The 17,938-nt window shown below is 55.4% G+C and overlaps 2 protein-coding genes across 3 annotated transcripts; one reads left to right on the forward strand and one right to left on the reverse strand.

The window, feature by feature from the left end:
* Positions 1–1,676: 1,676 nt before the first annotated feature.
* On the forward strand, positions 1,677–12,027 carry KAT8 (lysine acetyltransferase 8). 2 transcript variants are annotated; one of them, XM_064593008.1, is made up of 11 exons: positions 1,677–2,067; positions 3,362–3,436; positions 3,517–3,692; positions 7,313–7,366; positions 7,467–7,631; positions 8,429–8,518; positions 10,695–10,835; positions 10,933–11,026; positions 11,144–11,294; positions 11,434–11,588; positions 11,848–12,027. In XM_064593008.1, exons 1-11 carry the CDS (start codon positions 1,818–1,820, stop codon positions 11,910–11,912), a joined length of 1,416 nt encoding a protein of 471 aa, XP_064449078.1. In that variant the 5' UTR covers positions 1,677–1,817; the 3' UTR covers positions 11,913–12,027. The 2 variants fall into 2 exon arrangements, with proteins under 2 accessions (XP_064449078.1, XP_045731351.1); XM_045875395.2 differs by having other exon boundaries at positions 1,720–2,028.
* An 86-nt stretch (positions 12,028–12,113) lies between these two features.
* PRSS8 (serine protease 8) lies at positions 12,114–16,285 on the reverse strand. The gene is made up of 6 exons (XM_054507600.2): positions 15,912–16,285; positions 15,620–15,637; positions 14,025–14,187; positions 13,432–13,703; positions 13,175–13,341; positions 12,114–13,053 (listed from the first exon to the last, which is right to left on the reverse strand). The coding sequence occupies exons 1-6, from the start codon at positions 15,985–15,987 to the stop codon at positions 12,745–12,747; spliced, it is 1,005 nt and encodes a 334-aa protein (XP_054363575.1). The 5' UTR covers positions 15,988–16,285; the 3' UTR covers positions 12,114–12,744.
* Between the last annotated feature and the right edge of the window lie 1,653 nt (positions 16,286–17,938).

Raw genomic sequence — 17,938 nt, forward strand, 5'->3', positions numbered from 1 at the left:
AAGTCAAAAGTGAGGCACCAGAACCCTGGGTGGAGAGAATAACAGTCTTGAAGATGGGGGGTGGTATGGGGAGTGGGAGAAGGCATTGGAATTTTTTTTAAAGATTTTATTTTTTGACACAGAGAGAGAGAGAGAACACAAGCAGGGGGAGTGGGAGAGGGAGAAGCAGGCTTCCCACCGAGCAGGGAGCCCCATGTAGGGCTCCATCCCAGGACCCTGGGATCATGACCCGAGCCGAAGACAGACGCTTAACAACTGAGCCACCCAGGTGCCCCTGGAATTTTTTTTTTTTTAAGATTTATTTTAGAGGGTGAGGAGGGGGAGAGGGAGAGAGAAACCGTCTTAGGCAGATTCCGTGCTGAGCATGGAGCCTCACGTGGGGCTCGATCTCATGACCCTGAGATCATGACCTGAGCCGAAACCAAGAGTCCAAAGCTTAACCAATTGCGCTACGCAGGCGCCCCAGGGCATTGGAATTTTTTTTTTCTTGCCTGACTTGTTTATTTCTTCGGATTCTTATGCAGCCAGACACTTGGCATTCACTGTCCACTCTCCCCCCAATTCTTTAATTTCCCCAAAGCCAAGTTACCAGTGCTTCCCACTGCCATCACCTCACCCCCAATGAACTCCACTATTTCTTTGACCGAGAGAGACACAGCAAGAGAGGGAACACAAGCAAGGGGAGCAGGAGAGGGAGAAGCAGGCTTCCCGTGGATTAGGGAGCCCGATGCGGGGCTCCATCCCAGGACCCTGGGATCATGACCTGAGCCGAAGGCAGACGCTTAACGACTGAGCCACCCAGGCGCCCTCCACTATTTCTTGATCTGAAACCTGAGCCCCATCCTCAGGCCTTGAGCATTCCACCCGGTTAGAATTGCTTTTAATCCCAGTAACCAATTTATAAGTCAAAGACGATTCAGAGAATGGCCAAAAAGAATGTTTATTGAGCACCTACCCTGTTTGACACTGTACAACACACTTATTTTATATACAGAAGAGACAGGTAAATATATGGCTTACCCTTTATATAGCTCTATGGATTATACAGTTATGTATAATTTAACCTTTACGGTCGCTCTGAGGATGGACACCCTTGCACAATTTACCCAGAGTAGCGTCAGAATCCAGGATTCCTCATTCACTAAGCCCAAGACGCTCTCCAATATGTCCACTGCCTTTGACTAGTTTGTTTAGGGGATGTCTGTTGTAGCGGACCTGGTCCTTTCTTTAGAAAGGTTTCATTCTACGAGAGCAACTTACTCGCTATCCCTGGACATAGACGTCCTGTCTCCCTCACCCTGAACAAGGAAGGCAGCTCCCTCAATCTTTATAAAAGGGGTGATCTGGGTTAGTCTGGCGGAAACGGGCGGCGCGGGGGTGGGTGTTAATTCCAGGCTCAAAGCCCTAATGCCAGGCAGCCACGGAGGCCGCTCTGGCTCGCCGGGTACCGGGTAAAGTGGGGGCAGCGCCTCTGGTAAGTGGCACATCCTGGCTTCCTCGGGTACCAGGCCCTTTAAAAAGACTGGGCTGAGTCATCACATCAGGAAAGTCTTTCTCCTCTTTCAACTCGGGGTTCAGTCATATTTCCAGACTGAAAAAGAAAAATTCCGTAATTCGGCAATCGGCACAGAAAGGTCAAACTTGTCCGGGGCGGCGGGGGTGGGGGTGGGGGTGGCGCTGGAAGGCCGCACTAACCAATGAGCTCTTGCCACATCACAGACCCCACCCTCAAGCCGGTAGCGGCCTCCGCCACGCGTCGCTGACCCGGAACTAAAGGGCTGCGCGGCGCCGGATTCTGGCGTCATTCTACTACAGCGATGGCGGCTCAGGGAGCAGCTGCGGCGGTTGCGGCGGCGACTTCAGGGGTCGCGGGGGAGAGCGATCCCGGGCCCGGGGAGAATGCGGCGGTCGAGGGGACCGCCCCGTCCCCGGGCCGCGTCTCTCCCCCGACCCCGGCGCGCGGCGAGCCGGAAGTCACCGTGGAGATTGGAGAAACGTACCTGTGCCGACGCCCGGACAGCACCTGGCGTGAGGGCGGGGCCCAAGGCCAGGGGGCGGGGTCTGAAGGCGGGTTCTCTGAGGGGCTGGGCGTCATGGGGGCGGGGCTTGAGGGAAGAACGCGGAGTTTCGGGCTCTCCCGGGCGCCGCCTCGTAACCCCAGTAGTCGCCACAGTCACCGAGTTCTTCTAATGCTGTGTAGAGCTCCCATTCTTCTTGCTTGTCCAATCTTAGGCTTCATTGCCTTTTCACACAAAACCGTGGTTCCTTGCTGGTGTGTCTTGTCTGCGATTTCCTCTTCCAGCCCTCTTCTACAACCGCCAACGGAGGGGACCTACGGAAACACAAAAACGAGCTTCCCTTTTCCTTCCCTCCCCTCCCCTCATCTTCAGAATAAACCCCAAATTCCTTAGAATGGCGTGCATCTTTGTGACCTCTCTGGTTTCTAGCCACTGCTAGCAAAGGCCATTGCCGGAGCAGACCACATTGTACCCACTGAAGACCATATGCCTTTTGCCGCCTGTGCCCGCTGCTTTGAATGCCCTTCCCTTTCTCCTGCCTGGTTCACCTGGCTAGCGCTTACTCAACCTTTTAACATCCCATAACTCCTGTGATGCCATTACTGATTTCCTTCGGGCAGAGTGAGTCGTTCCCTTCTGTATGTGCCTGCAACATTTTCTTCATACCTCAGTCAGCTGTGGTATATGTGACATTATGTTGTCATTGTCAGTCTGCGTCTTCTCCTATCAGAGTGGGAATTTCTGGAGGGCAGGGCATCTTGTGATTCACTGCAGTGTCCTCTCTACCCAGCAATAACACAGCATAGGACCTGACACGCAGTGATTGCCTTACTCATTTGTTGGATGGTCTGCCAGTTGTCAGGCATTATGCTAAAAGCTTTAGAGGCATTAACTCTCCCTCTGAGGTGCGCACTATTATCCCTATTTTGTAGATGAAGAAACTGAGGCTCAACCAAAATAATTTGCAGTTAAATAAAGGAAGTGGGGAGCTAGGATTATATATAAACCCAGAGCCAGCCCTCATGACTCCTGAGCAAATGAACAACTGAGTATAAAACAAGCATTGAATTTGAAGCCAGACTTAAACCCAGTTAAGTGTTAGCTTCTTAGCACTTTTCAAATACGTGAGCCTGGGTAAGTCTCAGTTTTTCATCTGCAAAGTAAGAGTAACAGCTCCAACCTGGTCCACTTCACAGGCAGTGATCGATGGAATGGCAGATGTAGGCAGGTGATGTTAGCTTATGTATGGCCTTGGAATCAGGAAACTGCTCCTCGATGTGAAGGATCCTTCTTGTCCCATCCCTGCCGGCCTTCCTGATGATCCTAGCCTTTTTCTTTCACAGATTCTGCTGAAGTGATTCAGTCTCGAGTGAATGATCAGGAGGGCCGAGAGGAATTCTATGTACACTACGTGGGCTGTGAGTGACTTGGGGGTATCGGGCCTGGGAGGGGGGGGAGAGGGGTGGAAGGGCAGCACTCTCATGGCCCATCCTCACAGTTAACCGGCGACTGGACGAATGGGTAGACAAGAACCGGCTGGCGCTGACCAAGACAGTAAAAGATGCTGTGCAGAAGAACTCAGAGAAGTACCTGAGCGAGCTGGCGGAGCAGCCTGAGCGCAAGATCACTCGCAACCAAAAGCGCAAGCATGATGAGATCAACCACGTGCAGAAGGTCCGGGCCCCCTCCCCTTCTCCAAGGCCTCAGGAGGCTCAGCTGCCTCTGCCAGCTCCCTTGAGTCCCAGTGCCCAAACCACAGCAGCTCCCATTTCTAAAGCTCCTACAGTGTGTCAGGGACTTTACCTATGTTTTGTCAAATATTCTTCACAGAGAAGAAAAGTGAGGCTCAGAGAGGGCAAGCACTTGGCTACAGTCTCACAGGAAACGGCACAGCTGGGACTGGAACCTAGGCCTCCTGCACCAATAGCCTCCTTTGTCTCCCATTTGCTGTGCCACCTTAGACAAAGAATTGAAGTCCAAAAGGAAGGAAGAGAATGAGTGATATTGGGCACTTGGCTGCTGCCAAGCACCGTGCTGAGTCCTGCACGTATATAAGCTCATCATATCCTTCCTAACAATTCAATGCCACGGGGATAATGGTTTCTGTAGATGGGAAAGCAGGATCAGAGAGGTTAGGTAACATGCCCAAGGTTACACAGCTAGTAAAAGGGTGGGCTGGAATTAGAATAATAATGGCAAACATTTATTGGCTTGTGAGCCAAAGTTATAGGCTAAGTATTTTAATACATGATCTCCCTGAAGTTTCACAGCAACCTTGTGAGGTAGGCCTCATTATTATGTCCAGTTTACAGGGAAAGAACAGATAGGTTTAAGAACCCGGTTAGGAATTAGATTTGCCAACTGGATTGTCCGACTTCAGGGCACCAGCCCTTAACCATGACTTTGCCACGTCCTAGAAATTTGGGCCACTTGATCCAAAACCTGGAAGGATCCTTCTTGATCCAAAACCTGGGTATTTTTCCCCAACTCATGCCACCCCTGGGGGTTATTTCCCCCCACTCTGAGCCTCAGTTTCTTGATTTGTAAAATGGGGAGTGCAGATGAGACCAGGGTTTATTGAGTTCTCAAGCACTTAGACATTCATTAGTTTCAGCCAGTGCAATGTCTTCTTTCTGAGTGCTCATTGTGTGCTTTGGGGCAATGTTTTTTCCAGCTGTGGGGCACAGCCAAATTGGCTCAGTGGGTTGTAACAGGCTTTTAAATTTAAAAATGAAAGAAAGAGGGGCGCCTGGCTGGCTCAGTTGGTGGAGCATGCAACTCTTGATCTCGGGGTTGTGTGAGTTTGAGCCCCATGTTGGGTGGAGAGAAAAAAATAAAAATATGGGGCGTTTGGGTGGCTCAGTCAGTCAAGTGTCTGACTCTTGATCTCAGCTCAGGTCTTGATCTCAGGGTCGTGAGTTCAAGCCCCGCGTTGGGCTTCACGCTGGGTGTGGAGCCTGCTTTAAAAAAAAAGAAATAGGGTAAGATAGGAAATACCGCAGTACGTTGCACTTTATTAAAGGTAAGTATTATTTTTGAGAAGCTTTTATTTCAAGTACAGGTACATATACTGTGTATACACAGGTCAGCTGGTTTACAGTGCTGATTGCATTTCCTGCTGTGGGCTTGTGATTAAAAAAAAAACTGAAATACCCTAAGCTAGAAAGACCCCTCAGGGTCTAAGGCAGCAGTGTCCCATTGACCTTCCTGTGATAAGTGGAAATATATCTGTACTGTTCCATCGAGTAGCCCCACTAACCACATGTGGTGACCAAGCACTTGAAATGTGTTTGGTGTGGCCAAAAATGAAATTTGTGTTAAATTTAATGAATTCACGTAGTCACATGTGGCCAGGTCTAAGTTTCTCTTAGTTCCTCGACCAGATTGCACTGGCAAATTTAAGTCTCAAAAATGTACCTCGAAGCTGGTAGTCAGCAGGGTGGATGACAATGGGCCAGAGGTGATAAAATCAAAGGATGGATAATCGGCGAGTTAATAATCAGCAAGGTTCTTCGGAGCCTCATTAATGTTTAATTCTAAATAAATTGCAGCATTTTAAGAAAAGTAGTGTTTTTGTAGTTCTTTAACGCATTTGCGGAAGAGGATTGTCTTTTGTGAGTTGGGAAGTGGGTTTTTAAAGAGGCATATGAGGAGGAAAATCTTTCTTCTCGCATCTTTGCGGGGGTTAGGCTCAGAGTTAGACCAGCCAGGGGCCTGTGCTCAGTGGTGCTGGGTACCAGTTCTGTGACCTCACCGCTCTGTGCCTCAGTTTCCTCTTTGTGCAGTGTGGATAATGAGCACTCTTGTCTCAGGGGCTTTGTGAGGACTAAAGAAAATACTACCTGTGGAGTGTTTGGCACTTGGAATAAATGGCAGCTAGCTAGTCCCCGAGGGCAGGTGACCTCACCTCTCCCTATTTACTTCTCTGTAAAATCAAAATAAAAAGGCTACATCTCAGGGTGGCCGAAAAGGTTACATGAGGCCAGACAAGCAAAGTGCTTTGTGGAAGGGGGTCTAGGTAAAATGCTGACTCCTTCCTCCCTTCTCAACTGCAGGGCGAGGCTGCTGTCCTCCCCTGGTGTAGGTCATAGGCCTTCTTGGGCCCCCTCTCCATTATCAGGCTGTGCTTGGTTGCTCCTACAGAGTCTGGCTGAGGAACAGGATGTGCTGGGAGTGTGACATGACTTTTAGTCTCTGCTTTCTAAGGACTTGGGAAAATTGGGGAAACTAAGTGGGAGCAGTCAGAGGGGATTGTTAACCAGTGCGTTCCCAACTTGGAAAGGAGAGGGTGTGTTGTGTCGGAAGAATTCAGTCAGGTCTCCGGGAGGGGGTGGGCAGGGCGCGAAGCCTTGAAGGACAGGAAAGAGCACAGTAAAAAACGATTACACAGGATGGATGGCTCCCAAAACTGCCTCATCTCACACTCCCCTGGCTCACGCTCTGCTCGAGGTTGAGTAAGCATTTTTTGGCGGCGAAGGAAAGGGAACTGCAAGCTCACAGCACAAAGGCCACAGAAAGAGGGGCCTTGAGAGTGTAGACGTGGAGGGGCTGCGACTGGAGGCTGGGAATCTGTGGAGGCGTCGTTAATGGTCCAGACTTGAGATGGTGGCAGTGGCTCTTTGGAGTTGGACAGAGGAGAGTTCCAGAGAGGGACCGGTTGCAGAGACATCAGGGAGGTAGAACTGACAGACCGTGGCCCTTGATTGAATGCCAGGCTGAGAGGAGGAGGAGCTACACTGAGGGTGATGCCCCCAGTGAGACGGGGGACCCCAGGAGGATGAATAGGTCTGCGGGGAGGACGGGCTGAGTTCCTTCCTGGACACCTTGAGTCTGATGTGGCTGCGGGAGGGACCTCGGGAGCAGGCAACTCCCTGGATCTGGTGCTCAGGAAAGAGGTCCAGTCACGCTGGGGAGTCCAGCACCAGTTCCTGCTATGGGCACGGAAGATAAGATTCATTCTTCATTTGCCTCATGACAATTTTGGCAGAGCTGGACTGATCCTTTTGTATTGCCCAAGGACCAGAAGCAGGCCTTCTGCTCCTAGCCCTGTTCATCTGGCAAAAGGTCCAAACTTGGGCGTCAGGGATGTGTGGGTGGGTGGGAAGGCAGGAGAGGAGCTTGGCCCAGCCAGCTTCCAAACCGCTTCAAACAAGTTAGCTGTTCGTGTGGTTATTATTGTCATCCGGAGGATGAGGTCTGGAAGACAGGAGGGAAGCACCGGGCTCCGGTGCAGGGGAGGGACAGCCTGAGCACCACTTCTGTTCACCTCTGTTCCCGGCTCTGTCCTTGCCCAGACCTATGCAGAGATGGACCCCACCACAGCAGCCTTGGAGAAGGAACACGAGGCGGTAAGCAGGGGCCGGGCTCCTGCCCGCGGGCGCTCCCTCGGCCGGCTTCCCTCGCCCCGACGGAGCCAGCCACTGCCCTGCGCTCCCACCTTACCCACAGATCACCAAGGTGAAGTACGTGGACAAGATCCACATCGGGAACTACGAGATCGATGCGTGGTACTTCTCACCGTTCCCCGAAGACTACGGGAAACAGCCCAAGCTGTGGCTCTGCGAGTATTGCCTCAAGTACATGAAATTCGAGAAGAGCTACCGCTTCCACTTGGTGAGCCTGGGCCAGCTGGGCCTGGTGAGAGAGGGGCCGCGGGGGCCGAGGGGCCAAGGCAGCAGCGACAGGGAAGAGAGACAGGTTCCAGGGGAGTTGGGTACAAGGAAAAGCTGCCCGTGGCTCAAGAGACCCGGGTTCTAGGCCTGGCCTTGCCTTGGCTGGCGTGACCTTGGCCAACTCGCTGCCTTCCTCCAGGCCTCAGTTTCCTCTTCTGCGGAACGGGGACGGTAATCCCCGCCCTTCCCACCTCCTCAGGTCACCCCAGACACTACATGTTTATCGAGGCCAGCCCAGTGCCAGGTTCCTCGGGGCAAAAGAGGGAGCGAGTATGGCCCCTGAGCAATGGGGCTGGAAGGTGGGGGCAGATGGGAGGCGTTGGCAGGGGTGGCCCGGGGGTGGGGTGCTGGGGGCTCGCAGCCTCGCGCAGCATGGCGTTTCCCAAAGGGCGTGACCTGAGGCAGATGTGTGCGGTTTGGGGACCGCCAGTGTCATGGATGAGAGCCCGCCAGAGTCCTCCAGAGCCAGGCTGGCCTGAACTTGAGACCATCTGGCTGGGTGATATGCAAGCCAGTTCCTTAGCCTCTCTGCGCCTCGGTTTCTTCATCTGTAAAATAGGCTCTGTCTCCTCAGGTAGTTGGGAGGCTTACTTGATGTAGGTGAAGTCCGGAGCCCAGGGTCTGTAGGTGGGGAAACAGAAGGGAGACCTGTTGCAAGCCGCACGGGGTGGGATGGGGGGGGCACCTAGCAGGAAACCTCAAGGTCTCAAGGCTTTGTCTCCCCGCCCCCACCCCCAGGGTCAGTGTCAGTGGCGGCAGCCCCCCGGGAAGGAGATCTATCGCAAGAGCAACATCTCCGTGTATGAGGTCGACGGCAAAGACCACAAGGTGAGGTAGGGGGCCGAAGTGCCGTGGGGAGGTGGGGGGAAGCACCTCCTGGATGATCCTCGTTGTCGCCGAAGGGTAGAGGCCGGCCTGAGGACGAGCCCCCGCCGGGGAAAGGCCTGTGAGGTCATGCTTAGTCTGGCACTTGGCCTGTGGTTGGCGCCCGGTAAACACCCGGCTCTGGGGCGCCAGCCTTGGGGACGGTTTCTGTTCTGTCCCTGAAGACTTTTCTCCTGACGGGGTGGCTTGGGTTGGGGGCGGTCCTGGCCCAGAGTAGAGATTGTCACGCCTGAGGCTGCTTCTAGAAGCGCTTTCTCTTTCTGCCTGAAGGAAAGGTTTCTTCCCTGGGAGGGGACGGCTTTGTGTGACTTGCTGCCGGAGAGCTGTGTAGCTCTGGCCGCGGAGTTCCTTGTTTCTGGCAGGAGGACCTTGGCGGGGCAGGGTGGGGCATTTGGGGCCTTGCTTTGCTGCCATTGAGCACCTGGCCTTTGCCTGGTCAGTCTGGGAAGCTCTGACCAAATGCCCCTGCTTCCCAGGGAAGGGGACCGTAGAGGGTCAGGCCAAGAGGGCAGGCTTCTGAGTGGCTCCTGCTTCAAACCGTGCTGTCATTGACTAGCTGACCGTGGACAAGTGACTTAACGCTGTTTGTTCCTGTTTCCTCATCTGTAAGATAGGAGTCATGATTACGTTGACCTAATAGGATTGTTGGTGGAACAAATGAGCAATGTCAAGTACTTAACTCGGGTGTCTGGCATCAAGCAGGTGCTTAGTAAACGTAGGCCTTTGTTATTATTGGTGACCTCCTTGTGTTCAGCCAGCCTTGAGGTAAATAACTCAAGGGGAATATTGGCTCTTAGCCTGGCCTGGGTCCCCTGCTTTGCCTTTCTGAGCACGAACAGGGTGGGTGGCAGAAAGGGCTCTAGCAGGAGACATGGGTGTTCTCTCTAGCTCTACCCTGTTAACTTTGAAGCCTCAGCCAAGGACTCCCTCTCCCCAGAACCTCAGTTTCCTCCTAGGTAAAATGGGCTAGCAATGCTGGACTTCACAATTGTCGGGTCAAATAAGAGTGGATGTAAAAGGTGTCATAAACCAGAGGGTCTCCTGATCTGTGCCATGAAGCCAACGTCAAGGTCTCATTATCCGTGCTGATATTGGTCTCTAGCCTGGGTAGGTGTCTGGGCCTACAGCAAGGAGGCTCCTGAGGCCCAGCAGAAGAGTGTGGCCAAGTGGGCAGACCGCTCAGGCTTTGGAATCAGGCTCAAAGCTCATCCATTCAGCAAACATTTACCAAGCACCAAGCTTCATGCTTAGCCTCATGCTGGGTGTTGGGGATACAGCTATGAATAAGACAGAACTCATATACCAGTTTGAATTCTGCGCTAGCACTCACCAGCCATGGGACCTTACGCCAGCCACTTACCTCCTCTGAGCCTCACTTTCCTGATCGGAAACCTAAAAGTTAATGTCCCTGAAGATTGAACTCCTATTTAGCACTCAGAAGTGGTAACTGATTGGGACACCTGGCTGGCTCAGTCGGTGGAGTGTGCGACCCCTGCTCTCGGGGTTGTGAGTTCCAGCCCCATGTTGGGTGTAGAGATTACTTAAAAATAAAATCTTAAAAAAAAAAAAAAAAAGAGCTTTTTCTGCCCATGACTCCTGTTCCCATGCTATAACTAAACAAACACCTTTGGGGCACCTGGGTGGCTCAGTCGGTTGAGTGTCTGACCCTTGATTTTGGCTCAGGTCATGATCTCGGGGTCGTGAGATCCAGCCCTGCACTCAGTGCAGAGTCGGCTTGGGATTCTCATCTCCCTCTGGCCCTCCCCCCCCATTCGCACACACACACTCTCTCTCTCTAAATAAATAAATAAAATCTTAAAAAAACAAAAACAAAGCAACTCACCTTTTTGCACGGGGGGTGGGGAAGTGGTCACTGATTAATCGAGCTCTCTGGTTTTTAGTTTCCCTGTCCATCTGGAAAATGACTGTAAGACTCCTTTTGGTTCTGAGTGCTCTTGTTCTTGGTGGGGGGGCCCCACATCCCAGCGGCTCGGCATTGGCTGCTCTCTGAAGGCTGGTGTTTGCAGAGCAGGTGGCAGCCGCTGCCCAGGCCTCCGTGAAACTAGGTGGGGAGTTATACCCGCTCCCTGAGCCTGCTTCCACCTCCCCTGCCCCTCAGATTTACTGTCAGAACCTGTGTCTGCTCGCCAAGCTTTTCCTGGACCACAAGACCTTGTACTTCGACGTGGAGCCCTTCGTCTTTTACATCTTGACTGAGGTGGACAGGCAGGGGGCCCACATCGTTGGCTACTTCTCGAAGGTGCTGGATTGGGAAGCCCAGGTTGAGGGAGGGTGGGGACTCTGACCGGCAGAAGGGGCTGAGCCTCCGCAGAGGTCCTGACCACACACCCCTGTAGGAGAAGGAGTCTCCAGATGGGAACAACGTGGCCTGCATCCTGACCCTGCCCCCCTACCAGCGCCGTGGTTATGGGAAATTCCTCATTGCTTTCAGTGAGTGGTTCCTGGCCTACGGAGGAAGGGGCAGCTGTGGTGGGGGCCATGGCGGTGGGGGGGGGGGGCGCCAGGGCGGGGCCGGGTCCTCCGAATCCTCCTTTCCACCGCTCCCAGGTTACGAGCTCTCCAAGCTAGAGAGCACAGTCGGCTCCCCTGAGAAGCCGCTGTCTGACCTGGGCAAGCTCAGCTACCGCAGCTACTGGTCTTGGGTCCTGCTGGAGATTCTGCGAGACTTCCGGGGCACACTATCCATCAAGGACCTTAGGTGAGGGCCCTGGAACCCTTAAAGAGGGAAGGACTCTTCTAAGATTGGCCGTGATCCCACGTCCTTGTCCCCTTTTGCTGTCCCAGTCCGACCCCACAAGGGAACTCTGCCCAACATCCGTGCTAATCCCTTTCTGCAGCCAGATGACTAGCATCACCCAGAATGACATCATCAGCACCCTACAGTCCCTCAACATGGTCAAGTACTGGAAGGGCCAGCACGTGATCTGTGTCACACCCAAGCTGGTAGAAGAACACCTCAAAAGTGCCCAGTATAAGAAACCACCCATAACAGGTAGGTGGGGGGCTGCCCAGGGTGTGTGTGGCGGGGGGTAGGTGTTAAGATCTACTGGAAGCCAAAGCTACCTTTTGACTGTTACATGATCCCAAAGTAGTCTGACCAGCTCCTGGGACGGAAGCCTGGGGCAGGCTCCTCATTCCCAGGTTTCCCTGCCCCCTCCCCAGGACTCAGTATGCCCTTGTTCTCACCTAGAGGTGAAACCTGGCCTGGGCCCAGAGGCCCAGCCCTGCCTCTCATGCCTCTCTCCCCACAGTGGACTCGGTCTGTCTCAAGTGGGCACCCCCCAAGCACAAGCAAGTGAAACTCTCCAAGAAGTGAGTGGGCTGCGCCCCGGCTGCTGAACCCGTGCCTCCCTGCCCCCCTCCCCCCGCCTGTAAATATGTACAGACCTGTTATGTCATTTTTTTTTTTAATAAAGTAAGTTCTGCCAGTGGTTCTGGACTTTGGAGGTGGGAGGGAGAGGCCAAGAGCTGATGTTCTTCGTCGCATGTCCCACACAGCCGGTTGTGCTCAAAACATTTTCCTTCTGCTTGTTCTTTCTATCCCTCACCCCAAGCCCAAGCCCAGTTCCGGTGGGGGCTCAGTCCTCCGGAGTCTAGGAGTCGAGGTTCAAGGAGGGCATGGCAGCCGATGGGGCAAGATTGGGGCCTTTTCTGTTCTTAAGAATATGCTGCCCGGAGGCAGCCCCAGCTCAGAAGACAGGCAGAGGGTGAAGTGATGGGGCTCATCCGGCAGAAGGAGCGCTCAGAGTGCTGGAGCCAGCCCTTCAGCAGCAATTAACTAGGCAGGTACCCAATCTTCTAGAAACAAAGCGGGGAGCCAGGGCTCATTTTCATCGTTAAGGGTCCTCAGGGGCTCCATAGGAGCCCAGCCAGCGGGTGGAGGTGCCCAGAGGTTCTAGCCAATACCACAGGTAGTAAACTCTTTGCCTGTGGGCTGTAGTCCCAAAGAACGAACCCAGAAGAGGGGGCTCAAAGGTCAGGATGGTGCTCTGGGCTCCCGCAGGTCCGGGCAGGGAGGAGTGACTCAAACCAGTCCCCCAGGCCCAGAAGATGTCAGGGAAGGGCCAGCTCCACTCCTGGGCCATGCATCTGTCCTCGGGTGCAGTGTGGAAGTCCAGGAAGCAGGGTCGGCTCCCAGGATGAGTAGCTTAGCAGACGAGGCCCAGGGTCAGGCCTAGTGGCAGCAGAAGGACGAGCCCCTGTAAGCCCCGGGCTGGGGCCGAGCTGAAGGCCTGATGGTTGACACAGAGATGGCCATCGGGCTGGGACTCCTGGAGCTGGGGCCCCACATGAGGCTGGAGCTCTGTCACGTGGTAGTGAATCCAGGAGGCATAGCTGGAGGTCAGCGTGTACACGCCAGGCCTGTTGGGGGCCCCACAGGCGTCGCCCCAGCTCACAATGCCTGCCAGGTACCAGAGGCCCCCCGCGGGGCAGGAGAGTGGGCCCCCAGAGTCACCCTGAAGAGAAAAGCCATAGAGTACCGTCAGGATGGGGCCCCGGGCCTCGGGTCAGCCATGCCAGCCCCTCTGGCCCTCATCTGCCAAAAGGCACTGGTCTCAGTGCGCACCCCGCATTCACCTGGCAGGCATCCTTGCCCCCCTTCACGTAGCCGGCACACACCATGTCCTGCTGGATAAAGTGGGGCTCATCAGGCTTGGCGTCGATGTTGTACAGGCAGTTACACGTCTCACGGCTGATCAGTGGTACCTCGAGTTGCTGCAGCTGCCGGGGGGCCAGGAGGCTCACTGTGGGAGCAAAAGATGCTCACCTGCGGCCCCCTCCCCTGAGTCAGACACCGCCCCCCCCACGCCTCTAGACATCAGCGCCCGCCTCACCTGAGGGCGCCACGTGGCCCCATCCGGTGACAGTACATTGGAAGCCGTTGGGGAAGGAGGTGTTGGCTGCGGGGAGGCAGATGGGCCGGATGTAGCGGGAGAAGGAGACCGGCCTCCCGAGCCGGAGGAGCGCGATGTCGCCCTGGGAGCCCTCCTGGTGGTAGCTGGGGTGGGAGATGACCTGGGCCACGGTGCGGACCTCGGCCTCAGGGGTGTAGGAGTCCAGCTGGTGGGCCCCCAGCTTTACCTCATAGTCTTCCTTGAGGTGCTCCCTGCAGGCAGAGGGGCCAAGGCTGGGACCCAGGAGACCTCTCCTAGGTCCCTGCTCCCTGTTGGGGATCCCCGTTCCATCCACCCCCCAGGTTCTGGTCCCAGGCAAAGGGCCTTTTAGATCCCAGACTGCGTATTAGTTTTATCCTGTGACCTGTGACCTCTGGCCTTCACTCCTGACTGATCCTTTCGGACTTAATTATTGCTACCCCTGGACCCAACCCAAGGACTCCAACCTCCGGCCTAGGCTGATCCCTGAACTTTGACCTTAGCCCACTTTTGACTCCCCCCACCTCCCCCCCACCCCACCACCTGGCTGGTACCTTGGGAAGCAGTGAGCAGCTGAGACCACCCACTGCTCAGACACGAGGGAACCGCCACACACGTGGGTGCCGTCGTAGGTGATGCTGACCTGCCAGGGCCACTGGCCGGCCGCTGCGCCACCACCCCCGGTGATGCGTGCTTGGGAGGCCACACCACAGGAGGCTGTCCAGGGAGGAAGGGGAGGGAGTCAGGCCCTTCTGGGGCCCCCGCACCGGGCTCCTCAGGCCTGCCGCTCCCTGTTGACCTGGTTTGGAGCTTGGGAAGTGAGCTCACGGGAGCCAGCCACCCGTTTGTCCCCGTCCCACTGCTCGGCGGGCACGGCTGGTTCTGCCGCCTCACCACCCTTGTTACCGAGCTCGGGTTTCGTCCAGCTTCCTTGCTCTCGGGTCCTCCCACCTTCCATTCCGTCCACTCCTCACAAGTCAGAAGATCTTTATAAACCACCAATCTGATCGGGCCACACCTCAGCTTAAATCCTTTCCTGGCTCCACACTCTGCCCTCAAGATACATTCCCGACCTTCCAGGACACTGCCACCTAGTCCAGCCATCCCTCCGGACACCTGTCACACACTTGTTTGCCTCTAGACCTCTGCTTATCCAGGTCACTCTGCCGAGCACACCTTTCCTCATCCCTACTCAGCTCAGCAAACCTATTTGCCTATGCAGGTGATTCACACGTCGGCCTCTCCTTCAGCGGCCCTCGCGGGGCTGGCTGAGTTGGATGATGCTGGGAGCTCCCGGCCCCCCACCGCCCCCACCCCCGCGTCCCCCAGCGCTGCCCCCTCACACAACTGTTGTGCTGGTGCCTGTGACAGCACAGAATCCGGGCGTTCCCTGCCGACAGGGCCTGGAGCTGAGCCCCTTGTCCCCCGTGCCCAGCACACGGGGCTGAGCACACAGCCGCAGTCGTGGATGCGTGCTGAACAAACAACAGGCCTCCCACACTGCGCCTCTGGTTTCCGGGACAGCCTCACCCCCACTGTGGCTGCGGCCCTTTGGAGCAGGAGCCGGCAGCCCTTCACAAAGTCACCTTCCTCGGAGCAGAGCAAAGCGTCCGGCCAAGCTCCTCCTTCTCTCCTCGTAATACCGACAATAGCTACTAGCGAGTGACTGCCCAGGCGACGCGCGGGGGGCCGCGGGAGGGCTTTCACTCATGGACTTTATCTCCCTGAGTCCTCACTGGGCCCCAGGAGACAAACATCACCGACTTCATTTTTGAGGTGAGGGGACTGGCCAAGAACACACAGGGTGCGGTGAAGCGGGGACTGAAAACCAGACTCAGAGTCGCGTGGTGTGCCTTGGCTGGTCTTCCTCCAAGGTCGTTACCTCTGGACTCAGACGTGGGTTTAAAATCCCAGCTATGCCTCTCAGCGGCTGTATGCTCTTGGGCAAGTCACTTCTCCGTACCTCAGTTTCTTTCTCCAGGGAATGCCACTTACCGTCCCCATCTTACAGACTAATGGCAGGATCTACATAAGGCAATAAGGACGGGTAAGAGGGCCCTACCGGGGAGAGGGTCAGGCGCTCATGAAACACTCTGTTGGAATCTGAATCCAAGTCCCCTTCCTTTCCCCTCCCCCACACAAGCCTCACCTTCATCCCCGTCTGCTCCTGGAGGAAGAGAGAAAGAGGGAAGGGTAAACAGGAAAGACCAGAGTTCCCAGACCCCTTAGCACCTGCCACTTCTCCAGAGGACCGTCCCCCACCCCCACTCCGCGCCCCCCAGGAGGCCAAAGCTGAAGGGAGAGGGAGAGGCCCAGAGCTAGGGAGGCTGGAAGCCGAGATAAGGGATAAGGGGTGTGCCCAGAAAAGGGTTATACCCTTGGCCTATGTCCACCACCCCTCCCCCCAAACCCCACAGTCTCTGACCGCCGCAAATACTCACCAAGTCCGGACCGGAATAATCCAAGCAAAAGCAGAATGGCCACAGCCCCCAGCCACAGGCCTGCCCTGTGGGCCATGGCCCAGGACCAGGGCCCCTGCGGAGAGACACCAGGCACCCTAGGGAAGGTACTTAGGGCTGGTTTCCAAGGCAAGTTCCAGGTATCGGCCCCAGAGGGAAGGGATCCTGGAATCCGCGCTGGGAAGGGGGAAGAGACGTCCAAGGCTAACTTCGAAGGCAGGAATAAGGCACGAAGGGAGACGCTGGGGTCTCCGCAGCCGCCAGTGAGGACACGTCTCCAGCCGATCCTGGCTACGCAGAGACCTTCCAGAGTGCGGCTGGATCCCTGGAGAAAGGCACCTACCTGCCTGCCCCTCCCCTAGCCCCGCCCTCCTTGCTTAGCTCCGCCAGCTTTTCTTGCTAACACGGTCCTAAGTCCTCCCAGACCCCCAGGGGTGGGGTGGGGTGGGGTGGGGTGGGGTGTGTGTGTGTGTGTGTGTGTGTGTGTTCCAGGCGGGACTGGAAATCCCTTGATAGCTAGACTCCCTAGAATGTGACCCCACCGCCCTCTGTCCCAGGTCTTGCAAGTCTCCCAGGCCAGTTATGTCCCCAAGGTTCTGGCCCAGTCTTTGTTGTCCTGGGGCCGCTGTGCTCCTCCTTTCTTCCGTCCTTAGGCCTGGTGTCTGAGCCCAGGGCACCCGGGGCTGCTCCCGGCGGGCCCTTCTGTTGAGCCTGCAGCCGCATCTGTGTGCGGTAAGGTGTGTTGAGTGTGATGGCAGGTGCCAAGCATGTCACAGGTATTTCCCGAGTGCCTACTATGTTCCAGGCACGGGAGACGAAACAGACACCATCTTCTGCCTTCGCTGAGCTCACCGTGAAATAGGGCTGACAGCTCTGAATCAAATAATCACATAGCAATTACAGAATAATTTCAAGCTAGGCACTGTGATAAAGAAGAATGGGGGCTCCGGGGGCCTGTTCACAGGAGCTTCGCGTAGGCTGGCATCAGGAAGGTGCTGTTAGAACTGAGGCCCGAGGGGCTCTGGGAAGGTGTTAAGGCAGATGGAGGAGAAGGGCGGTCCGGGGAGAGCGTTCTCAGGTGGACAGTGCAGGTAGCTCAGACTCTGGGGCCGGGGGCCCATGTGACCGGGTTGGGGGTCAAGTTCATCCTCCGTCCGTGTATGGGGCTGTGGGCAACTGGGCATGTATGTTGGCTCCAAGCCTCGGAAGAACAGAGCCGCGCTTCCCCACCTACTTTCCATAAGGCTAAGACCTCTTAGCCAAAACTTCAGGGCACCCCCTGGAGGGCAGGGAATTCCTGGAGTGGGTGAGGGGCTACAGGCTAACTGCTGGGGAGGAGGGGGCAACATTGGACACGGTGGTGGGTTGGGTAGAGGGTGCATGTATTTTTTTTTTTTAAAGATTTTATTTATTTATTTGAGAGAGCAAGAATGAGAGAGAGTACATGAGAAGGGGAGGGTCAGAGGGAGAAGCAGGCTCCTCGCTGAGCAGGGAGCCCGATGCGGGACTCCATCCAGGGACTCCAGGATCATGACCTGAGCCGAAGGCAGTCGCTTAACCAACTGAGCCACCCGGGCGCCCTGAATAAATAAAATCTTAAAACTAGTTTGTCTTTAAAAAAGCAAGCAAACAAACAAAACCCTTTGCCCATCTCCTCAATCTCCCAAGAACTTCCTACTTCCCCTCCCCATCCTCTGCCCACTCAACCCAGAGATGGTGACTCCGGCCCCAGAGGGGACCCCTCTGCTACTCTCATCAGCTGGCTTCCACCCCAAGCACTCCTTCCCCAGGTCTCCATTTGCCCTTTTTCTGTGCTCAAACATCACCTCTTCTGTGACCCTTTCCTAATCCCCAGCCAGGGGTGTCCATATGTGCTCCCCACTACATTGGGAGCACTTCAGGGGCTGAATCTATCAGACCCCCAGACCCCCTGACTTAGTAGTTCGCAGGGAATGTGGTTGAATTCACGCAGGAAGGCGCACTACTAGATGGTGGGGGGGTGGGGAGGG

This window comes from Mirounga angustirostris, unplaced genomic scaffold (genome assembly GCF_029215605.1).
Source record: "Mirounga angustirostris isolate CCGP_5_RB_7025 unplaced genomic scaffold, mMirAng1.0.hap1 SCAF_5, whole genome shotgun sequence".
Taxonomy (NCBI): domain Eukaryota; kingdom Metazoa; phylum Chordata; class Mammalia; order Carnivora; family Phocidae; genus Mirounga; species Mirounga angustirostris.

Bases quoted from the DNA above. Each gene is read 5' to 3' on its own strand.
- PRSS8 (XM_054507600.2), bottom strand. From the start codon at position 15,987: ATGGCCCACAGGGCAGGCCTGTGGCTGGGGGCTGTGGCCATTCTGCTT. The intron at 13,704-14,024 runs GTACCAGCCAGG...CTCTGCCTGCAG, and splicing joins GCTGCTCACTGCTTCCCAAG to GGAGCACCTCAAGGAAGACT. The intron at 13,342-13,431 runs GTGAGGCGGGCG...TTGCTCCCACAG, and splicing joins GGGCCACGTGGCGCCCTCAG to TGAGCCTCCTGGCCCCCCGG.
- KAT8 (XM_064593008.1), top strand. From the start codon at position 1,818: ATGGCGGCTCAGGGAGCAGCTGCGGCGGTTGCGGCGGCGACTTCAGGG. The intron at 7,367-7,466 runs GTAAGCAGGGGC...CCTTACCCACAG, and splicing joins TGGAGAAGGAACACGAGGCG to ATCACCAAGGTGAAGTACGT. The intron at 10,836-10,932 runs GTGCTGGATTGG...ACACCCCTGTAG, and splicing joins TCGTTGGCTACTTCTCGAAG to GAGAAGGAGTCTCCAGATGG.